The sequence below is a fragment of the Octopus bimaculoides genome, chromosome 5, assembly GCF_046866305.1.
Source record: "Octopus bimaculoides isolate indiv1 chromosome 5, ASM4686630v1, whole genome shotgun sequence".
NCBI classification, from domain to species: domain Eukaryota; kingdom Metazoa; phylum Mollusca; class Cephalopoda; order Octopoda; family Octopodidae; genus Octopus; species Octopus bimaculoides.
Window position 1 is genome coordinate 108837392 of NC_142932.1, and position 25249 is coordinate 108862640.

Sequence of the window (25249 nt, forward strand, 5' to 3'; positions counted from 1 at the left end):
CAGGGAACTAGATATTAGTCTTATTTTAATAGTCATATAAAGTTATCCTTTTAGCAATTAATACACTCTTGATTAAGCATTCATTTCTGTTGTCATTCTTTGGAAAAAGTTAAAGCTGGCTAACTGAAAAAGGTCTGGGCTTCTTATCAGACACCTCGTATTTTGTCATTAATGTTGTGATGAATTAATAGTCCAGATACATAACACTTTCCGAACTGCTCTATTAGTCCATATAATCCATTATCTTTACCAGCAGCATCAACAGATTATGGAAATGCTTCTATTAGCTTGAAGTAGTGAGGCCAAAACCTCCCAAAACTATAAATCGAACCGTAAGAGGTTTACAACTCTAGCTGTTTTGAAAAACTGTCCATGGAACTCTCTCCCTCGTTTGCACGCACGCACACACACACACACACACACACACACACACACACACACACACAGTAAGGCTTATTGAACAATAAACATGCCACAAGTTTTAAATAATTATGAACAAGCATTTTAAAATTTCTCATCTCATTTTCTTATTCACACACCTAAAGGTTAGCTAAAAACTCATGCTTTATTACTGAAAACATAGATCAATGTTGAATAAAAGAAATCAAATAAACAAAGATGTAACATTAAGGTTTAATGTACCATGTTACATTAACTAGTAACAGGTTTTTAAATATAGGGGCATGCTTATTATATATATATATATATATATATATATATATATATATATATATATATATAGTGCTTTTGGATAATTTGGAATGTTATGTAAACAAACAGCTTCTACCTCATTGTGAAAAATAAACTGAGTAGCTACATCAGTTTTTATCTCCTTATGGACAGTAATAAAATTGGACTGACTTGACTAGTTTCTAATCTGCTTAGAGCTTCATCAGGCAAATAATACCCATTTGTTGCTTATTACCTATTTACAGGTTATACAAATTAGGGCTCAGCTAAGCTGGTGAGTTGGAAAGGGGATTAACTTTGGGCTCTTCAAATTGTTTTTCTGCATGAGTTTAAAATTTCATGATATTCAGTCTAGTGAGAAATACCAAACATTGGAGATACTATACATAAAGTGGCACATAAACTGATATCATAGCTTCCAAAAGACATTAACTAGATTGATATCAATTACATATCACAACCACACCAATGGAAGTGTGTGTTCAATTTGATATCATTTGATATCTGCATAAGAAGCTATGTTGAATTTGTTATTGCATAAGCCTTGTTACAGAGTTTCATCCAAGTGAAACTCCAGTACTAGTTTACTGACAACTATATCATCATATGTGATGAACTCTAGATAGTGTATTAGGCTAACAAAGTTCTTAACACAGAAAAAGGTACTTATACTAAGGTATAACATCACAAAGTTACAGAGTGTGCAGTACTGAATCAAAACTGAAAATGGTGGTCTATGAGAAAGCCCAGTAATAACATCATAGAGAGCAGTTGATGCTCATAAGACAACCAAGTTTTATGCTTTTGGATTTATATTTGAATACATGAACCTTGTACTAAAAGCAGATGGTAACATGTTATTGAATATTGTTAAATATTGGGCTAAGTATTTCATCAATACTATTTTCTCACAGCCTTCAATAAACTGACAAGTTCTATAAATATTGCAAAAACAAATCAAATTTTTTCAGAAAACAACACTTGAACAGCAACTCACACTGAAATGTTTTGAAATAACATTATGAACTTTTTCAAATTTTGAAATTCTACTGTTGTGTGTCTTATGCATAGCATTGATGAAACATCAATAAACACACTCAAAAATAGAAACAACTATAATCATATTATTATAAACATGCATACATAAGCAAATGTATAAATAGATCAGATAGTAAATTATTCAATGTCACAGCATGCAAACTTCTTTGTATGGAAGAATTTCATTGACATAATGCCGTAATGGCAATCTGAGGTATGTATGTGCATCAAAATATGTTTAATTTGTGCTATTCCTTCAAATGCTTTTTTGTTCAATATTCGATTTAATATTGAGTTCATGCATGCACATATATAATATATAACAGCTTATAAACTTCCTGTGTCTGATTATATATATATATATATATGTATGTACGTATACACACACATGTACATACATGTATGCATGCATACATAATCCACTTCATTAGCATACAGCTGTTTCTGCTGTAATAAGCTGTGCACTCAGAGGTAAGTACTTGTGCGTCACCTTATAATTTCCTTAGATACATTCTCTGTATATTTTTGTACGTGCATGAATAATTATATATATATGTTCATTATGCACCAGTATATATGCATACAATTATTTAAATCTACATATTTCTGAGAGTAGCTTCTCTCCCTCAAACTGCATACACCAATGTTTTTGTATTTTTAGTGTTTCGATGGTTTGCCATATGTTTAAATAGCTTCTCAAATAAACATGCACTTCGTTTTCAAGGCTCCAAAGAAACTATAAGGTGATGCTGAGGCAATCATCTCTGAGTGCACTGCTTCTTATAGCAGAAACAGTGTAAGCTAGAGAAGCTGATTACATAATTCCTGTTCCCTTGTCATTCCAGTAATTCATTTTACACTCTATACTTGCCTAATATTTTATCCTGAGGCATATGTGTATAGAGTTCTAAAACAGCTTAGTAATGTCACTATTCCTAAGTGAAATCACAATATATGTGCGTGTGTGTGTGTACGTGTGTATACATATATGTATGTGTGTGTACATATATATATATATATATACATATATATATATATATATATATATATATATATATATATATATATGTGCACACACACAGCCTTAGGTTATAAATAGAGAACAAATTTAGAGTGGATTGTAGGTATTTGACATCTACTTCTAGCGTATAGGTGCTGATATTCCAGTGCCCTTAATTATAATTATAATTATATTTTTATAATTATATACTTAAAAATTAATTTTACTGATACGGTCGTTTTTTATATGGTAGAATCATGTTAATGGTTATATCCTCAATTTACATATATATATATATATATATATATATATATCCCCCTTTGTAATCATCTGTCACACTCCAGCCCACTTACCTACCCTTCTACCCTTTCTGTTTCTGTCTCCCTATTGTTTTCCTCATATTCATTTTGTACCTTGAGGGTATCTTCTGACCAATTCTCTCTTTCTTTCAAGCTGAAAAAGCAAGGTAATCACCTGTCCAGCAAGGTACCAATTCCTATCCCTCTATTATACTTTCACATCATTTAATACTACACCTTACTCAGTTAAGGGGTTCTGTCTTGAAAGTACTAGGTGACCTCATAACTGTTGGTGCCTTGTAAAAACATACCCAGTACATTCTGTAAAGCTGTTGGCATTATAACGTTATAAAGAGAATCCAGCTGCAGTAACCTTGCCAAAGAAGATATAGGAGCCAGGGCAGCTCTCTTGCTTGTCAGTTCCTGTTAAACTATTCAATGCATGTTAACATGGAAAAAGGGACATTAAATAATTATGATATGCTATGTATATATGCATACACACATACATACGTGTATGTGTGTGTGTGTATATATATATATATATATATATATATATATATATATATATATCACGTGATCAACCAGACTATCAGATGTTATACATTGTTGGACACAATGTGCTTTGCATTGTTTTAACTTTTGAACGAAGCCACCTTATCTCCCCTTCTTCCTAGCTCTCCTGTGTGACCCTTCTGTCCGACATTCGTCATGATAGATCGCTAGCCACTACACATTCTTTATTTTCTCTCCTTGTTCCTTTCTGTGGAAGAGTGTAGGCTTGAAACATTAAAGACTTTTTCCCTTCCTGAATGTTAAACTAATACATCTGTTTGTTGTCTACACCACCTGTCTTTGTCTTTCTTTTTTTGCGAATTCTCCCTATATATATATATATATATATATATATATATATATAAATCCGAAAAACGACCTGTCATTCAGAATGGAACTCAGTCGTAAGTCAAGGAGAAAGTGTGTATACACACACACACATATATATAAACACACATTTATATATTTCATTTATTAGTATTCTTCCTAGGACAAAGCTGGTTTCTAACAGAGAATCAGAAGCTCTATCACTGGAATTTGGCTAACAACATAAATAATTGTTGCATATTGAATTTGAAGAAAGTCTTGCATACTGTTCTACTAATAGATTGTATCTGTAAAATGTGTAGTAGCTAGCCTTTTTGTTTGAAAAGCCTAGCATTTCCAGGGTGTTGCTTAGATATTTGATAACATAACCAAGAGCATCAGTGCTTATTAATGTAAGTGGGAATCTATAATCAGAGCGGAGGAAAAGCTGACCGTAAATATTCTTCTCATTAATTTTGGAAGACATGTTCACATCTGAAGGACAGTTAACCTTCATGACTATACATAAGTTTTCCTTCTCTAATAGCTCCACCAGATCTGCTATGCTTGTACTTCGTAGGAGTTTTAATGAGAATGTTCCTTGAGTATTTCTTGCACTGATATGTATGTATTCTATAGCAAAGGTTTTATTTATATTTATTCCAGAGCAGTCTTATGTGCAGATGGCATTATATACTGTTTTAGAAGCAACATTATGTCAGAGTGGAAGGTAGCATCTTGATGACATTCTTGGTCAGCTATTGCTCACATGTGTTATGCCTTCCACAGCAGAGTGACATAATCAACGTTTGTGCTAGTAATTTGGTAGTTTAAGAGCTTTGCTGTTTTGTTTTTTCAATACTTATTTCATAGCTATCTCTTGCTCTAAGATTGCAAAGGTATAGCCTTTGTGATATGATATGATATGATGTGATGTAATGGCCTTGAGTTCAAAAGGGGCTACACTTCATGTGAATATTATCACCCTATTTAAGTTAATAGGAAACATATTCATGGTATCTATCTACATATATATGTATGAATACATAAATTATTACATATTTATATTCACGTAAACATATATATTAACATGTATATGTAAAGTGGATGCATTAGAATCAATGTATGCAATAAAAAGTATACTTCTTGTGGCAGAACAGAATGAATATTAATATGCTTTTTAATGAGAAGTATTGGATACAAATATGATTACTATAATGATTATAGTAATTACATACATGTAATGAATTGTTTCTATTAATTATTTGGATTTTCTTTCACCATTCACTTTATGAATATAAAATCAATGAATATTATTTTCTTCAAAATGCGTCTGGTGAGTTTGTGTCAGTAGGTTATGTGAATAGTGCTGGTTATTTATAGCTTCTTGATAAATAAATAGCTTGTCTAGAATTCTAGGACCACTGATATTTTTAGTTTCAACTTATGAAGCTTCCCTCATTTAGAATCAATATAACAAGATACCGAAAGAAATGGAAATAATGAGATCTGGAAAGAGTTAAATTCAGAGGCAGAGTGAACACTAGTAATCAATCTATAACTCTTTTTAGAATTCCTTTTATAATTGATAAATTGGTTAGATTTTGAGCAAATATAACTTGTCGGCTTGATATAACCTCAACTGATATTTGATGTAGTTAGTAAATATGTTATATGCTTTTGTTCACCTATAAAACTTACATATACGTTGATAATAATTTAATTGCTATAGTTTTCTAATATTTTGCTTATAGTGTATTTGTTATAAGACAGTTTTCTTTATTGTTCTTCATATGGTGAATTTAATACAGTGTTTTCCAATATTTTCTGACTGATAGTCCCCTTTCCATAATCTATATATCTTAATCTTTGGCACTTACTGTTAATTTTCTTTTAGAACTTTCAGAAATTCATTTTCATTTCCTTCTTTTTTCAACCCTATCATGGCTTAGTGACATAATTTGATTAAACTTGTGATGCCTTAAGCCCAAGGGTTAGAAAATACTGATTTAATACTTTAATAATACAAACACTGTGAGAAGAGGATTCCTATCCAATAATTAGGATCCATTTCTCATAGCACATGAACTTATTCTATTTTGAAAACCTTTTTGAACTGATGTTTGTCAACATAGTCTAACATGAATTTTCTTAAATTATAGTATTTCACTTAATTGAATCAATAGAAGTTATCCATGTGGATTTGTTTTTTCAATTTCACCTATATCAAGTCTCTCAATCAGCAATAATTTATGAAACACTGAATGTAAATTTTCTAAACAAACATGCTCAAGTAGTGTATCAGTTCTTCAATAAGGAAGTAGAAAAAGAAAGAAACAGATAATTTTTTGATAATTATTTGATAAAACAAAATCAAAATTCTCTGACTAAAAAAAAAAAAAAAAAAAAAGAAATAAAAAGCAGTTAGATCTGTGAAAGGTACAATTCAAAGCTGGAATTCATTTCAGTCTATGCAGTTACTCTTCCAACTACTTCCATAACAATGAGATGCATTAGATTTTACCAGAATGTTGTATTAAAATCACTGTCCCTCCAGACTGATGCAGACAAATATAAAATACACCAAAATATTTGATAATATCAAATTTACAGTTGATAAGAATGTTGAAATTTTGAGGATTCAAATATAGCCCAAGGAAAAGGCTTACATGTGAAAATGTGATTTGGAATTATACTGAATAAAGAAGCATATATAGACAAAAACACAAAAGATAAAGTTAATGGTGAGATTAATTTTCCTATTCAATCCATTTTCTTCTGAGAGGTTCCTAATTTCCAATAAAAATTTTTTTAAAAATCACAGTTGCCACTGATCAACTAAATTCTCCTTGCTTACATGCATTGTAATTTTTATAAACTCTTTATCACATCAATATAGGCTTGATAGGGAAGAAGAGAAGCTGCAACATGCCTTAATTAATAAACTGCACCTAACACAATTAAATGATACATGATAGAAGGCCACAAAACAGATTGGAACATGAGGCTTTTAGGTAGCTTCAAAATGATTAATCATCTGTTGAAATATCATAAAGCAGATATGATATCAAAATTATGATTAAAATATTTTTATTAATCAAAAGAATGTTTTGAAATTTAAATATAATGAAAGTGAATTTTGAACAAGATAACTCCTTCTTTAAAAGTATTTTGCAGTGTTTGATATTTGGGAGACATGAAATATATTGAATAGTTTGAGGTAAGAATATTGTTTTTGAATTTTGGTGCAAACAAAGAAATTTTAATCATATAAATCTAGGTTGTATGTAAATAACACATTCTCATTTAAGTTAAATATGGTCAGAATTAGCAGTATTAGTAGTTTTAAGAAAATCCAGAAAACATATGGTAATTTGCTTGGTAGCTCTTTATTTCTTAAAAAGATTCAGTTGTTTAGTCTTTTTTTATTTATTTAAATAACAATTTCATGGGCACTTGCTAGAAAATTCAGTGTCATTAAAATATTCTTCTATCAGATAGTAAACATTTTCCTCTGGTGTAATTTGTAGTTGAAAAATATATTTTAAACTATATCTATTAGAAAACTAAAAGGAAAATACATCTCTTATCAAATATCTATTAGATGAATAATATATGTAATGGCATATATATGAAGAGAATTTATTTCTTGATAAGACACTTCCCTGTTCGGTTTCAACTCTTTCATAATGTTGCTTCTAGACAGTTATTTAACAACTTTCTTGTATATTGGGAGGATTATTAAGCCAATAATAAATACACCCTGGTTCTACTCCACTTCTTTTATCATTATTAGTCAAGTAGTAAACCGTTTAACCATTAACTAAAATTGAATTGTTTCATTAACCATTAACTAAAATCAATTTGTTTCATTAACTGCTTGGTTAATCAGTCAATCATTTAAGTTTACCAGAATTCTTTTGACACTGCTCGCAATGTCATCAGTGTTGTGTTCTCTCTCATCCACATCTATCTAGGACAGACCTGGAGTAGAGAATATGTTACAGATGAGACTGCATATGAATGTTGCTGCTTGAGTGACTGAGTGACTAATCAAACAATTGTTTAGTTAACTAGTTGGCATAATGACTCTCCCAAAGTACAACAAAATCTGTTTCAACATATGATTTCATATCAAAAATCTTGCAAACCAAATACGAAAATGAAGTATTTCACTATTTACTCTAAATTCAAATCTTAGAAATTTTAAACAATTGCTTTCTATTTTTACTGTAAATATTAAGCAGTTGTATTTGATTAATAATGTTTGTTATCTTATCGAGTATTTGTAATACAAACCACAAATTACAGAATTTGACTAATGTGGTCAATTTACACTGGTATATTTTGATTGATTTAATTTTTTTTGTATCAATATAATACCAAAAATTACAGCAAAATCTAACTTCTCAATTCTAGCAATATAAATAAATAAATATATATATATATATATATATATATATATATATATAACAGCTAGTATCTATCACATTTTTAATATTTTACAAATGACTATTTTGCTGATGTAAAAATGCAATTTTTAGTTACTTTTTACAAGAAGCAGTTCAAAGCTATCCCCGTAAAATCAAAAGTAAATATCTGCTTTAAAAAGCTGTTTAGATTGTTGGTATATATTCTTTAAAAGCTTGATTAATTATTACTTTAGTCTCCAAATTAGAAATTAGATCAATTCAGGCTGATGATTCTAACAGATAACTTCAGTAGTTTACAAATTACTATAAGTAGTTAGAAGAATTCTTTTTATATTTTGTTTATTTCATATATATATATATATATGTGTGTGTGTGTGTGTGTGTGTGTGTGTGCATGCACACACACACACACACACACACACACACACACACACACACACACACACACACACACACACACACACACACACACACACACACACACACACACACACACACACACACACATATAGTGCATGACAAATTAAGCTGCAAAAGGCAAAACTTTAAATCCTACTCAAGTCCTTAAGTATAACAAATTTGACTCTACTATCAGTATTGAGTGCTTACATAAGTAAATATTTTGTTATTAGTTATAACTTAACAATCTTGGGCTCTGTGGAAGGTATAGAATGTTGTACAAGCACTCAGCTCAGCTCTGAGTACAATGTTTCTTAGAGCAGAAACAAATGTAAGCTAATGAAAGTGATTACTCATGTTCTCTTGTCATTCATAATTAATATTACGTTCTGAACTCACCTAATGCTTTACTCTAAAGTATAAGTATATTTGAGTTATAACAACTGATTATTAGTATCACTATGCCTAAACAAAATCTGAAAATATATTTGTAGAGAGATACTAATTCTTTAGTTAGATAAAATGAAAGTAAGTTTAATTATTTGATCTATATTGATATAAACTTATATATAACATCAAGAAAATGATCTACAAATTTATAATAAAATGTATTTGAACAATGCTAGCATATAAGGATTACTGGAGTTTTTTCTTTCATATATCAAATATATAACCTTGTTTTTAGTATATTGCAATGATTAAAAAAAATAAGAGCTTAAATTGTAAATAACTTTTATGTAGAATATTTGATCATGACTATTTTCAAAAGTCTATAAAATATATCTAGTTTTAGAGTTGATAACTAAGCAGAAATTCAAAGAATACTTTGTTTATAAGAATCTGTATGAACACTGCTTTTGGTCAATATTAAAATAATGATCTCATGGAAAATTTTTTATCATAACAGTCTCTTGTAGATTATGTAATAAAGTTTTTTTGTACAGTTGAATTAGCAACTTATGTCATGTATAAAAGATGTTTGAGAATTTATTGTAAACTGAAATGTGAACAAAACGTAAAGGGGTTATATGCAAATTATGTAAATCCCAACTCTGCTGCAATTTGGGTAACTGCCAATTTTCTTTTCTTTTTAATATGAAATACGTTTTGTGTATTTTATATTTGCAGCTGCTAAACCAAAGAAGCTATTGTAAAACAAATGCCTATTTTGAGAAATAACTTTGACAACAGATGGCAAAATTTCTAGAAGGACAATGAATGCTATAGCATTACTAATATTTACAGAAAAGGTTTAGTTGATAGGTCTTTAATAGCATTAGCAATAAACAAAGTAATTTCATAAGTCACTTGCACATGTCCATATCAGGTATTTTTTTTTTCCAGCACAGACCATCACTAGTTTCATCAGACTTTAGAATTTAATTAGGTAATTTCATAATTATTAGCATTGCGATGTAAAACTAATATACTAGTTAGCATGGCAAAAGTCCAGAAAATGAATTTCCAAAAGGAAATAAAATAGTGTTCATTGTTTCTTTCTTACTCAAAATTAGAAAATATAATGAGCAAGAAACTATAGCAGATGTTCAAACCTAATATAGTAGCCAATTGTGTTAATTTAAAAAAATGTGTGGCAAATAAGAAGCATTTATGTCTTAGGTAAAATATTCAAACTGACAAGGAATGAGATAAAAGTAGGAATGATTTTTCATATCCGTCAGTGGAAAAAGTTAGTTGACAAAAACTGTCTTTACTTATCCTCATTGACATTAACACAGATTATTAATACCAATCAATATTTTATAGTTTTCTAGTTTGGTTTGTAAATAAGGTTTTCTTCTAGAACATGCTTTAGACTACTCACTGTGAGATATCTTAGTTATCAATTTATATTGAACCTATATATCAGGTAAAAAGTCAGCAATTCATTTAACAGGAAAAACTAGGCTAGGTGAACCATAGAGAATTATGATTTTAGAACAGATACCTCTTTAGAGGGATTCAACTACGAATTGTTGTAATTAATAAAAATAATAATGAAATTATCATAATCAAAATTATCTTTGTCAGCTATGAGAGAGAATGAGGCTTAGTATTAAGCAATGGGAGAATTTTATATCATTATTCAACAATTATGGTGAATAAATAAAATTCTACAGAGATTAACTTCAAAATATTTGGCCACTAGCAATGCTTCAATATTCAAGAATTGGAAATAGAGTATTTTCATTTAGAATTGTAGATTCCAAATTTAGTTAACTTTGCTGCAGTTTATGTCATTTCCTCTCCACTAAAAATATATAATTTCATGCCTAAATATTCAAATATTCTTCCACAGACAATTAAAATGTATAATTAGTAAAACCAACTCAATTGAATCAATGTATGTGTATATTTAAAATGTTTGACAACCCTGAGTCTAGATTATAAAACACAAAAGCAATGATATTTATAGACATGATAATAATGTTGAGGCAAGTGATGATGTTTTCTCAGTTTTTGATTTAACATCGAATTACTCTTCACATCTATTAGGCATCTTAGGCACAGCTAACTGTATTTATAAAGCAATCTATTTGACTTTACAGAACAAGAGTGGAAATACTACTATTTTGAAAACTTACATATATAGTTTTTGGCAGAGCTTTCTGAAATCAGTGCGCTTTTTTAAAAATATTTTTATTATATAAAAAGAATAACCACATAGAAATCTGTTGAAGCAACTGAAAACTAAAGCTGAAATTATCTGAAGCTGCAACAAGTCATTCTGTATTCCTTTTATTGTCTACATATAAACCTTATTATAATAAATGGAACATCTAAGCAATTATATGAACATTTTGCCTAATAAGTATATACTTGTATATGATTAAAAAATAAACTGCTCTATATATACCATATGTAATAAGGTTTTCCACTGTATTCAGGTATTAAGTTGAATTATTTTAGTACTGAAAAGACATATCTGAGAAAATTAACAGGAATACTTGTAATATCTATAATATGGGTAAAATAACAAAAGATACATAGGTAAAAATAAATAAGATTCTAGTTTGTAACAATCTACATAAAATGGAGTAGTAGAAGCTAGAAGTAGTTTAATTTCATAGTCCAAGGTAGGAAAGTTTCATATTGCTGCAATGAGCAAAACAGAATATTTTCAAGAAATGATAAAAAGAAACCGATATTGGTTGAATGTGTGAATTTATAAAGACAAAATAATTTTTACAAATGTTAGGGGAATAATACAAATAAAAAATATAAACAATGTCTTTCTTGTGCTCAAACTTAAAGATTAGTTATTAAAAAAAAATTAAGAAAACATTGTTTGCTTTCATCACAACAAAAAAGAGAGGAAGTTTTTGTGTGAAGTTAAAATTTATCTGCTTTGATTTTGATTAGAACACAAAAAGTTGTCTTTAGATATCACAAAAGTTTGAGGGAAAACCCAGAAAAAAAAAAGGATTTATTTAATATAATCATTTTCTTAAACTTGTTCTGCCTTTATTCTTAATACTGAAGAAATTATATCTGAAATTTGAAAATAAATTAAAAAAAAAAATTCACCAGTAAAGGAAAATGTAAAAGAAAAAGTGTAAATTTTATGAAATTAATAAAATATTAATTAAAAAGAAATTGGCAAATAAGCTTATTTGAAGTAAAAATAATAATATTGGAAATGTGTTACACTGTGTATGCATATATTTCTATATGTACACATATAAGGTTGTGTGTGTGTGTGTGCAAATGTTGTATATATTAGTGTTCGTATCTGTGGGAGTTTGATATTGGCTTTTAAGAAATACTGGAAGTTAAGAATTAGTATGTTCTGTTTATAGATTATGGTAATTATATTATAAAACAATACACCTTTTTTTTTTAATATATAGTTTAACTTATGTATACTGTTAACAAATGTTTAAATATTTACATTCATAAAAAATAAAAAAAATTGTTTTAAGAGAAGGAGCAGTTAAAAAAAAATGAACAGAATTAAATAGCAAAAAAAAAAAAAAATCAACCATAAAATAATTTATCGTTTAACTTGCCTTGGCCTGTTTACAAAATCTGCCCTTCAGTGTCAACAACCAATAAGAGATTATAACTACACAATTCAGTCAAATCACCAGAACAGTTTTATTTTTCTTCTTTTGTGCTTGAATGTGCAGTTTTACTATTCTTGATCTTTTCTTTTTCTTTGAAAAGATAAAGTCTGGACCAATTGGAATAAGATCGCACCACTTAAACACATAAACTCACAGGCACACACATGCAAATCCTCATACACACAGACAGCCATTCCTTTCACACCACACTCATATTTTATTTATATAGACACACAGTACTATTTTCTTTCAATCAAATCTTGGAAACAATATTGACTGATGACAAAAAAAAAAAAAAGAAAAATGATAATCTAGTATGTTATCATTGGATGGAAAATTTGAACTAGCTCTTGTCTGTTTGATTGTCATTGTTGCAGATTTTCAATTTAATCTTCTCTTTACTGATGGGATGCTACAAGTAAATTCGGAATTAATCTTCTTGGCTCCATGTCTGCAAGATATCAACTTGCCTTGAAAAAGGGCAATTTGATTTCCAGATGGACCAGAATATTTTGTGCTTTAGTTTCGAAACAAGTTTAGATCTCTAAACTACTATTTCACTGATATATACAGAGTGTGTTATTAAAGAGAAGAGTGGCAACAACAACAACTGGACAAAAATTAAAGGATAGTTTGGAACTATCCATATATCAGGCAAATACTGAAAGATAAATATTTGGAAGTAGAACAATACATCCGACTACTCATAAAAATAAATATATATGTTTATATATATAATTTTTAAAAAATTCTTAAGGATGCTGTTCTGATTTACATTTATGGTTTCACTTATTGCCTCATACATTAATGAACTTTTGTTGATTAATAAAAATAGTGCCAGAGGGGCGGAGGGCTGTGGTTAAATCTTGAGAAGATTTCTGGAGAAGATTCTTCCTTACCATGCCGACTGTCTCCATTTAGTCAGAATGTGGTAAAGAACAGTTCTCCTATAGACAACTCACCAAGTTTGTTTCCTCCACGAGAAATTCAATCAAAAATGTTAAAATTTGTCTTTGGACCAGATTTCCCCCTTTTTTTCCCCCCTGATCTTAGTACCAAGAAAAACTTCTTTTACAACAAATGTAACCGTTGACACAGATCAGAGGGTTTTTTTCAAAACATTAACAAAAAAAGGATTGTCTTTTTATGCCACCAGAAGTCTGCATTTTTTTTTGATGTAACAATTAGCAGACGGACAGACAGACAAACACATCTGTTATAGCAGCAACATACTGAATGAAATGAGAACATTTAAACTTGATCTCATCACTCACTGGCCTGGTTAACAATTTAACCGGAACTATCAAACCTTCTTGTTTCTGTTTTGTTCTAATCCTTTGTTCTGTAAATTCAGTTGGAGTAAAAATAATCACTCATTATGTTAGACCATCAATGAGGGTTATTTAACGAAGGTGGGTTCTTTTTGGCTGGGCTTGTTATTTTGTAGTAATACTTGAACTCTGACCCCAGGCTCTGTATGACTATATCATGCATACCTACAACAAATATAAAAAATAAGCAGGTTTTTTAATAACCATTTGGAAGCACTGAATATTACACAGATCTGCAAGCAGACAGATAGGCTTTTTTTTATTTTTATGTTTATAAAATGTTTAAAACAACATTTAATGAAACAGAAATATTATATTTTTTTCTTTAAGTTAAGTGTATCATATGGATATATATAAAATCCCTTGATATAACACAAATGACCAATGCACTGTGTTTGAAAGTTAAAACAGAATCCCTTAAATCCATAAAGAAAATCATAAAAAGGAAAGAGCAATAAACAAATCAAATAAGAAGGAAAAGAACACAAGTTGAAGTGGAAATATTTTGTTAGATAAATCCCAAAACCATTAGAAAGAAAAAAAGAAACAACAGAATGATGTAGGTATTCCTTTCCTCATTAAAATATTTATATTTGAAAGAAAACCTTAAGAGGAATTACTTAAGTAATAGTCTTCTTCAATATTTAGCTTCAATTCTTAAGTTATATTGGATGGTTCTTCTTCACTCATACCAGTGGTAAATGTTTGGGGTTATTGATCAAATGATTTTAGTCAATAAATATATAATAAATGAAAAAGAAAGAAAAAAGAAAACCAAAACAAGATAAGAAATATGATTAGTCACCACTTATTGGTAAGTTATAACATGCTTGAACAGAACAATGAAGGTATCTCATGTGGCTTCAACAAGATGTGTATTTGCTGACACTGTCCAGAGAGCAACAGCAACAAAATTTCCCATTGTGTCCCTTTGTACTGGGGGCGGGGGACTGTGAGCTGATTTATTTGGACTAATGCATCCATGGCCTAATTTGGCAGCTATAATCAGCGATTAAACTGATTACTGTTAGACCATGACTTTTGTGTGCTATGGCAGGGACATGAGCAGTCATCAGGTCGGGAACACTGCCGTAGAAGGCAAATTTGCAATTCTGAAAATAAAAAAGGTTATGGAGTTTGCGGTTGTGCAAAAAAAAAAAAAATATACGTAATTAAGAAATTTCTTTTCTTTTTTTTAAACTATGGTTAAATATATGTGTTATGTGATATAGAAATTAGCCTAACTAGTGAGATTATTTTACACACTTATAGCAACTATTTCCTAAATATATATATGATGGAGATCAATTGTTTAGATTATCAAACATTAAAACCATTGAAATTTTTGCATTAATTTAAAATATTCTAATATTAATTTAAAATATTCTAAAATATTTTGAGCAAAAGTTAATCTTAATCATAAAATTCTGAGGAAATAAAAACACTATAATTTGAAATAATAAAGCTATGTAACATAGGTAAAATTAAGTTATTGAACAATATTAAACTAATGGATCCAGAAACCCTTCCATTCCTTATATCAATGTCTCAAAAATATGAAAGGACAATCATATGCATTAGTCTCAGTGAGACATGTATCAAAATCCTATTTACACATGTATTTCACTAAAGGAAATTTTAAATGGATGACGGCTAAAGTGGATTCATTGAGAATTAGTTGAAACCAAGATTGCTGTTGAAAACAGGAAGTATATTTCATATAGAAATTGAAAACTGGCAAAAATCAGCATAGAAACTTCAGTTTCTAAAATTAAATGCTTAACTGAGGAAAAGAAAGTACTTCTCCATTTGTATTACTTGAGAAAATATGCTCCACAAATTTCTTTTCTCCATATCTGCAACTATGTTTGATGGTGCTTCCCTAAGTCACTCAACAAGTGATCAGTAACGAAGGGAAATTCTCTCACATTTAATTTAAAATTATACTTAACTATTATTTGTTATAAAAAGATCCCTCCCTCAAGCTATAATGTCATTAGATAATTAAGAAATATCCCAACAGAAAAACCATCAATGTGGGTTAAACAAATTAATTGCTGTATCTACTTTGGTTCTTTCTATTTCATATATCAGATCTTGTGAGGACTTATTATAAAATAGCAAAAAATGTGTCATGTCTTTTCAGAAATATAACTTTACCCTTAAGAAAGATATCCCTATACAATATTCTTTTAATGAATCTAGATTAAAAAGCAAAAGCAATGAAGTATCCCCTGAATAACACAGGTGATACTTCAAATAATGGAAGAGTTAAATCAGAAATTTAGACAATAATTTCCAAAAAGAATGGAAATTTAATTCAATAATAAAACAAGGAAATGCCTGGCTCTGAAATCTATTATGAAATCTCCATCATCAAATTAAATCAATCTATAGACTATCTACTTAACACACAATATTATTTGTGAATTGGTTAACTTAAAGAGTTATTTAAAGTATTAATTATACGACATAAATCAATGATTTTGAGCTTTTGTTTCAGTTAACTGGATTCTTTACTGAAGTTCATTTAATTTTAAAATATTTCCTTCCTTAGAATTATTTGTTAGAAAATACACAACAGATTTCTGAAGAAATATGTCCAGTAAATCTTTTAAATATCAATCATAATAGTATATATATATACACACATGAGCAATAGCTTTAGAATTTTAATAAATATTGAACAATTTAATAATTAATACTATCAATGTCATTTAATATTATTAAATTTTTTAAAATTATGTAACATTTTCTTTAAACATATAATAATGAATTACTTCCATAAAAATTTATTAAATATTCAGAATTAGTAATTGTGCTGCTAACTGTGATAGTGAATATTGATCATTGCATATGTAAACATAAAACTGGTAAAGTTCTTCTTAGGCATTAGTTAATTTAGAAATGAGTTATAGAAATGATATTTATTTCCTTAGTTTTGTTAATGACTTATAATTAGGCTATTTAGCTGAATAACATGATAAAGATAAAAAAAACCCGGTCTGTAAGAACGTTCTACTAGTAAATTAACTGTCAAAGCTGTATAAATCCTACGTCAGCCCTCTTTTGCACAGCCCCTTTGCTTTGTTAACAAGGCCAAGGTGATATCAACACAAGAGATGCCATAATCAATTGATTCATAGCATTATTCATAAGGAACTTATTCCTCATTTGAATATCATTTCAACTTAGTTAGGATTTTGATCAAAAGTTTTCAAAACATCAATATATATACATATATACCTAGCTAGCAAGTTATATATATGTATGCATATATATGTGCTACCAGCATTGCTCAAATAACCTTAACAAGACTAGAACCCCTGCTATATGTCCCTACACAAATCAGGCTCAGAACACATAGTCACCTTGCAACAAAGATACTTTTCTTCAACTAACCCTACGCCATCTAATATTGACCTAAAACCAATCAAAGAAGATCCCATAACTTTCAAATGATATCTAGACAAGACACCCATACCTGGGTGAACAACTACCCGTTTGAATAGGTTCAGTGAACAACTCTCTTTTTGAATAGGCTGTGATACACAAAACTTGACTTCAAATTACTTATAGAGATTTTTTCAGACAGGACTATTAAGTTAGACAAAACCAAAACTTTTACTGAAATGTATCTAAGTTTATCTAAGTCTGGTTGAATAATTATGTAAATATAAGAATTTAGTAACATTAAGCTAATGATAAATCTCCTCAAGTCAGAAATAAAATATATAGAACATTTGAAGAAGTTTCATGGAGTACCAAGTGTATTGTTGCAATTGTCTAAGAATAATTTTATAATTAACAATACAATTTATAGAGATCAACATTAAGTCGTATTTGCTCTTCTCTTTAAATTGTATTGTTAATTATGAAATTATTCCTAGACAATTGCTATATGTAAAATATACACTCAGTACTCAGAGAAATTTCTTCAAACAATTCAATATATTTGTGACTAGAAATATATCTCTTACAATATGAAATTTATTATTTGCTTAGTATTACCGAATTCAAACATACACACACAGATATAACAACTTCAATTTAAATATGTATAAAAGTATAGTTAAACTGAGGTTGTTGAAAAATATTTGAAAGCTAATTTAAGAATAACATTTACTGTAAGGTGACTCGATACCTCAATACTAAGTGTAGAGTCAAATTTATTATAAATTTTGAGTTGATGGGTACTTTGCCTATCTGCTTATTCAACTGGTCTGGTTGAAAAACCCAATCAGTAAATCTACAAATCTCTATCAACACAAAATTTATTATATATATATATATATATATATATATATATATATATATATATATATATATATATATATATATATACATATATATATATACAATTAGAAACTGAAGATTTTTTTGAGTTGTAAGTCTAGCTTTCACATTTCTAACTGTTCAAATTTTTGTTGATCAATTGGAAACATGAAATTTAACAATACAGTTCAAAAAGTTTCTTTTTCTAATAAAATATACACACTTGTCTTTATGTTAAGCATTGTGAACAGGAAAATTCACCAAATCATTTATCTTATTGAAAGAGAACACAAATCGTAAATGAATGTTCTATAAAGAAAGGAACCAGAATTGTATATATATTGTCTCTGGTACAATATAGCCTGTAGGGAACACACCCTTTCATTAATTTCTATAATAACTAAAAGAAAATATTAAGTTCCTTTTAATCTATTTTGACAACCTATCCTCAAACCATGTCAAATAGTGCTTAAGTTTAAAAAGTAAAATAACATTTGGAGATAATATAGATGCCATAAATTAGTTTTTAAATACTAAACAGCCTCACTTGCATATACCAGATTTTTTATTCATCTGAGTGGCTATTTACAACATTAAGAATCACTATTTCTTATATCAGAGATGATGAACTATCGTTCAGATATGTGGCTGGTTGAGTACACATCAATGAAGTGGCTAAAAAAGGCTGAAATGCACCTGATGTCCTCACTGGCTGCTGCTGGCTTGATTTTTCATCTCCCTCTGATATCTATTATTTTTGACATAGTATGTCCATAAGAGATGTTATCTCAGGACAAATACCAGAGTAACTAGTCTATTAACAGTAGCTACAAATTAAGTATGATACATAGATGGTTATTTTATGCCTTATTTTGTTACTTAAAAAGCTCAGGAGTTTTATAACATTAACTAAATGACTACAGAGAAACTTTACCAAAAAATTAGTATAGAGAAAAAATACACTTTGGATGTACTTTCTCATATATTAAGCTTATTCTTAAAACTACACTTAATAAAGCAAATGTTAGCCAACAAATTTTAAATTTTAGTCATTATGACTGAAAACTTAGCTACTACTTTCAATGTCTTAGAAATAGAAAGTAAACAATTCTTTCTTCTATAAATAATCAACATTGAAATAATTAAGTCTATAACTTCTACATAAAATTTTTCAAATGCTTTCTGTTAGTTGAACAATGGAAGTAAAAATGTTTACACATTAGTAGCAAGTGATTGTGCATTGCTTAAGTCCAAACTAAGTTCCTTAAACAAATAACTTCCAATGTTAACCCTGCATGCAATAATATATTAATAACCTTAGCAGTAATGAATTGGGCCCAGAGTTTTTAAAAAGCATTTTGTGTAGCCAATAGTGCTCAAAGAAATGTGACAGTAAGGTAAAAGTTTTAAGAGTAATATAATTTAGTAGTTTTGAAAATCAGAGAAATCTTTTTATTATATAAAAAAAAAAAAATAAATAAAAACCAAATAGTAAATCTACCCTCTGTTCCAAGAATGTACCAAAGAGAAATGGACATGAAGAAGAGGAATAAATTGAAATGAAACTTTTAAAAAGAAAAAAAAAATGTTCAAAATCCCTGAAGCAACAAAAAAATTCTTCCCTAAAGGGAAGAAATTCTTTTTACTCAACTTTTTCACTGTGTTCAATTGGCAATTCATCTATGATGACCCTCTCATCTGTTCATCGATACTCTAGTCAGAAGCATATTTCTTTTAAAGTAATTTATGTAAAGAAGATTTGGGTGTTATTGTTAACAACTGCAACAACGATGTGGAGAGACTTATTTATTGGTTCATAAAGACTTCCTGTTACTTTGTGAACACTGTTAATCTTTGTTTATGTTTTATTGGAGATTGTTTCAGTAATTTTTTTCCCTCCAGAGATTAAACCACAAAGGTTGGGAATGTAAGGGCTGGTTTGATTGAAATGTATTTTCACTTACAAGAAACTGACAACTAAATGCAGATATTAGTAAATTGGCACCTTGACAATTTAAAACAAAATCCACTGCATAACCCCAGTATCCAAGACAAGCTAGAATAAACACTGAGCAACCATAAGCTTCACAGAGAAAGATATACTTGCTTTCTTAATGAATGATAGGTTTTAAGTTGTCATTTGTAGTGACAAGTATAGTATCAAACAATTGCCAAATTTTTCGGAAGAATAAGAGCAAAGAAACTTTTATGGCCAATATCTAAAACTGACTTAGCACTCTGGACCAAACAATGTTAAAAACTGAAACATATTTATTTTCTTAAGATAATTCCTGTTAATTGTTGTGCCTTAAGTTTCTTCGTTATGAAACTTGAAACATGTATGTATGAGAGGACATGAAGCAGTGGCATTCCTTCTTACATAATATTTTTAGTAATCTTAGATCATGGAAAGAGTGGAATCCTTAACTTAGGAATGGTGAGCGAATATTTTAGCTTCTCTTTCACAAGGCCTTTATTTATAGTTAGAGGACTCACTAAAGGCCTTTATCATGTAGAGTTGCTGAATCAGTAGTTTTAAGTTCTTCCTATTTACTCTATTTGCAAAAGAAAAAATTATTAAAATAAAATTTTCCTTCCTTAAGAGTTATCAGCAATAAAGAGGAATAACCAGTGACATGCATTTTGCAATGCTTGGATATACAATATTCTTAGTTTTCTTCAGAGTATAGAAAATGTCAGAAAAAGTTATGTAGCCAATGAGCTTCTTGAAAAGATGTACTCTTCTGCAAAATATTCAGATAGCTAGGGATACAACCTTCAACATATTTACATTCACTTTTATATATCATGAATATATATAGAGCAGTTCAGGCATGGATGCATGGCTAAATAGTCTGCTTTGCAGCAATGTAACTCCAAGTTTGATTCCACTGTGTAGCACTTTGGGTAATTGTTTCCTACTATTGCACCTGGTTCTCTAATATCTTGTAAGAGGAATTTGGTAGATGTAGCCAGAGCAGAAGCTCATTGAATATGCATTTAAATATATTTATATATGTATTAATACATCTTTTAAGAATATTTCATTAAGATCCTTTAATCTATTTCCAACAAATAATTTTTCATAAAAGTCTTAGCATCTTACAATGAAGCACTTAATAATGGATATAAAAAAAAGCTAAATACACATTTCACCCAATACCACAATCTAAAGACAAAAAAGAAACAGAAATAAAAAGATTATTGAGGTGACTCCACTTTTCAACCTACAATCCTCTACACCAATCACCACACTATTTATCAGAATTCAACAAAAACAGTTCTTTCCTAATTTAAGTGATACAGGATGGTAAACAAACACAATGTAGATATATCATATTTGACAACCGACAAGTTAAAAAAAAAAACTTTAGCCATTTATAACCATTTAAAATTATTTTAAACTGGTAACCAAAATCAAATACCAAGCTTAAGTAAGTGCAATTGTAATATTCATCTTGTCCTACAAACAGAAAATGTTTTGCTAGAAACTGAATCTATAGTAAGTCCCAATATTACAACATTCACTTAAGTCTAGTATATAAGTTTATACTGTTAATTTACATGCAAAGATGTAATGTATGTATGTACGTTTATGTTTATAGTAAATTAAAAAGATGTTTATGTTGTCTCTACCAACTCTAACTACTGTAAAATATTGGTTTGAAAACAGTGTTCCATAAAATAAATGCTACACTAAAAATTAGTACTGGATCAACACTAACAACTGTAGTGATATGCCAGCATAGCCACAGTCCAATAAGTGAAAACAGTAAAAGTATGCTTGTGCATTATGCATTAGACCATATTAGTGTGATGCTCATAGCACAACTCCAATGTCTTTGAACCATTAGATACACTGGGGAGAAGCGATATATATGAGTGATTGGATATTGCTAAGCTGAACATTTTAGTCTTTGATGAAATGGTGGGGAAAAGTAGTAACTCAAACACCATGGTAAACATTAAAGCTTTTGATGTTGCAAGTCAGACAATGATATTAATTCTATTCACCACCAATGTCTGAGATCAGTAATTAATCAGTTATAAAGGTGGCAAAGAAAATCAACAAGCTTTTTCTAGATTATTCTCTAAACTACAATATATGACGACAGAAATATAAAGTGAAGGTACAATTTCTTTTAATGAATGCTTAATGGATCTTTCTTGGTTCTAATAAGGAATGTCCCAACTGATCAGATTACCAGAATGGCTTGAATTAACATGCAAGTTGCTGAGTAATCCACAAGCACACATGCTCATAGCATAATTCTCAAGGAGAATCAGCATAACTGTGTGTGACAAGGCTAACCCTTTGAAATATAGGCATAATCTATCTGATAAGCTTCGAACTTAGTTTCTGTCAACTCAATTTCATTCACAAGGCTTGGATAGATTGAAGGCTAATGTTTAGACGCATGCCCAAGATGTTGCACAGAAAGGTCAAACTAGAGATCACCTGATTATTAAGTAAGCACTTCTAAGGCTTTTGCTATCACTAAAGTTAAATAATGATCTTCTTATTTATATATAGAGGGTGATAAATTGAATATTAATTCAATTTAAAACCAAGTGGCCTAGCATATAAAAAAGTCTGAAAATTCAGAAAAATTGTATTACACGTGTATAAGGGATGACCACTAAGTGGACATCCAATATGCTAGAAAGAGGTCATCAATAAAGTTTTTTCTGGAGAACATTATTTTTCTTTGTGGTTGGGTCATTGATGACCTCTTTCTAGCATATTGGATGTCTACTTAGTGGTCATCCCTTATACACATGTAATGATCTTAGATATTTTTGTAATATAGACTGTCTCCCAAGCCATGCTCCTTACATGTAGCTCTTTTACGTTATGTATGACAACTGTGAATACATTATAGTTTTTATAAAATGTAACCATTAAAAAAAAACTAAAAACTAAAACAAAACTAAATATAGGAATATTATTTTGACTATATGAAGTAATTTGTTAGTTTTTCTCTTCAGACTATCTAGTGGAGAATAGATTAATTATCAATATCTAGCTGTCAAGCAGTTACAGAAGCTTTCACTTTTCTAATGGTGTTTAAATAATGTTTGCTGAAATGAGAATTGGGATTGGTTTATTATTTACTTTAGAGTAAGAATGAAATAAAATAATAAATAAATAAAAACTGGTTAGAATATGTATATATGAAATTAATGGTATTTATGATGGTAAAAAGGGAGAAAATGGAAACATTAATTGGCAAGGTGTATCTTAATTCATAACTACACACACACACACACACACACACACACACACACACACACACACACACACACACACACACACACATACATATATATTACTATATTAACGTATATGCATACATGCATACACATATATGGATATTTGTGTATACATGTAAATATATAAATATACAAATATATATATATATATATATATATATATATATATGTATGTAGAGTTTTTGAAATTATGTACAGATATTGTATGTTGAGAATATCAAGGTAGTAAGAATGTTGGATGATTATATATACTTTTATTTATATTTTTAGCACTTTCTTCAGTTATCGGATTTATCAAAAAATGGTTTATAGTAAGTTTGCTTTGCCTTTTTATACAAAATTGAAAAATCATCAGTTTCAATTTGATATAAAAAGGTGAAGCAAACTTACTATAAACCACTTTTTTGATAAATCTGAAAATGGAAGAAAGCACTAAAAAAATGTAAATAAAAATATATATATATATATATATATAATCATCCAACATTCTGACTACCTTATTATTCTCAATATATATGCCATGACTGATCGCTAAATCCACAAGTTTTTTTTATTCTCTCTCTGTTTATTCCCTCATGTTCCTTTCTGAAGAGTGTAGACTTGAAATGTAAAAGGCTTTCTTACTTTCCAGAGCATCAAACTAATATACCTGCTTGTTCATACACCTGTTTTCGTCTTTTGTTTTGCTGTAAATTTTAACTATATATATATATATATTTGATAAATTAGTGTATGTTTTTATACACAAAAGAAGTGACCATAACAGGACACCTTACATGCTGGAAAGGGCAGTTAAAGCCCAAACCATAAATAAGAGTAATTTCAAAGGTAGTGAAAAATAAAAACATTTCAATAGTTACCCCTATACTTGAGTTTCAACATCAATGTGCAAATAAAATAATTTGCCATCTGTGCTTCTTCAGTAAGGGGGCTAAAATTAATGTATATTTATGCAACACCGAAGACATACGTGTTTCATCCATATACATTATAATTTTTCAAATCCATCACACAAGCGAAGCTACAATTGGCAGCAAATAATAAGAATTAAAACTGCGTACCAAAGTTCTTCAGAATTACAAAAATTTTACTATGAAAATAATAAGGATAGAAAATTTAGAGAAATATTCCAGCATGTAAGATGCGTAACTAATTTATATGAAAAATATGTTGTCTATTGAATTCATTACGCATGCTGGCCACTGGTAGAATATTTCTCTAAATTTTCTACCCTTATTATTTTTATAGTATATACATAATTATGTATTTATATATATATAATTACACACTTGTATGCAAACTGTTGATTTAAAAGTTGTGGAGATAACTATAAGGCAAAGAGTAATATTTTGTAGATTTTATAAGCCTTTTCACATGAACACACACACTTAAAACTACATATACTATATACATAAGAAAACATATACGTGCACTCACTCCATCTATAGATATCACAAACCCTCCATACGCACACACACATATTGCTGTACATTGGAAAGGCCCTTTTTTCTAATAACTATACATGCAGTGATTGTATTTGACATTTTTTTATTATTATCAATCAATGGCTTAACTAACTCAC

General features: G+C 29.2%; 1 protein-coding gene and 1 long non-coding RNA gene across 19 annotated transcripts in view; one reads left to right on the forward strand and one right to left on the reverse strand.

Annotated features, from left to right (window-relative positions):
• LOC128247895 (uncharacterized) overlaps nt 1-25249 on the forward strand; it is a 206359-nt gene that overhangs the window by 129193 nt on the left and 51917 nt on the right. The window lies entirely within an intron of this gene.
• The window catches only part of LOC106875793 (uncharacterized), an 848542-nt gene that overhangs the window by 75417 nt on the left and 747876 nt on the right, over nt 1-25249 (reverse strand). For 2 of the 16 annotated variants that reach the window (XM_089351830.1, XM_089351842.1), the window contains one exon: nt 12868-14283. The exons of 9 other annotated variants lie outside the window; for them this stretch is intronic. In XM_089351830.1, the coding sequence (XP_089207956.1) occupies nt 14177-14283 (107 nt within the window). In that variant the 3' untranslated portion in view covers nt 12868-14176. Of the gene's footprint in view, nt 1-11868; nt 14284-14434; nt 15231-25249 lie in introns of those variants that run through there. 5 more of the 16 variants (XM_089351829.1, XM_089351833.1, XM_089351831.1 and 2 more) reach the window with 3 other exon arrangements.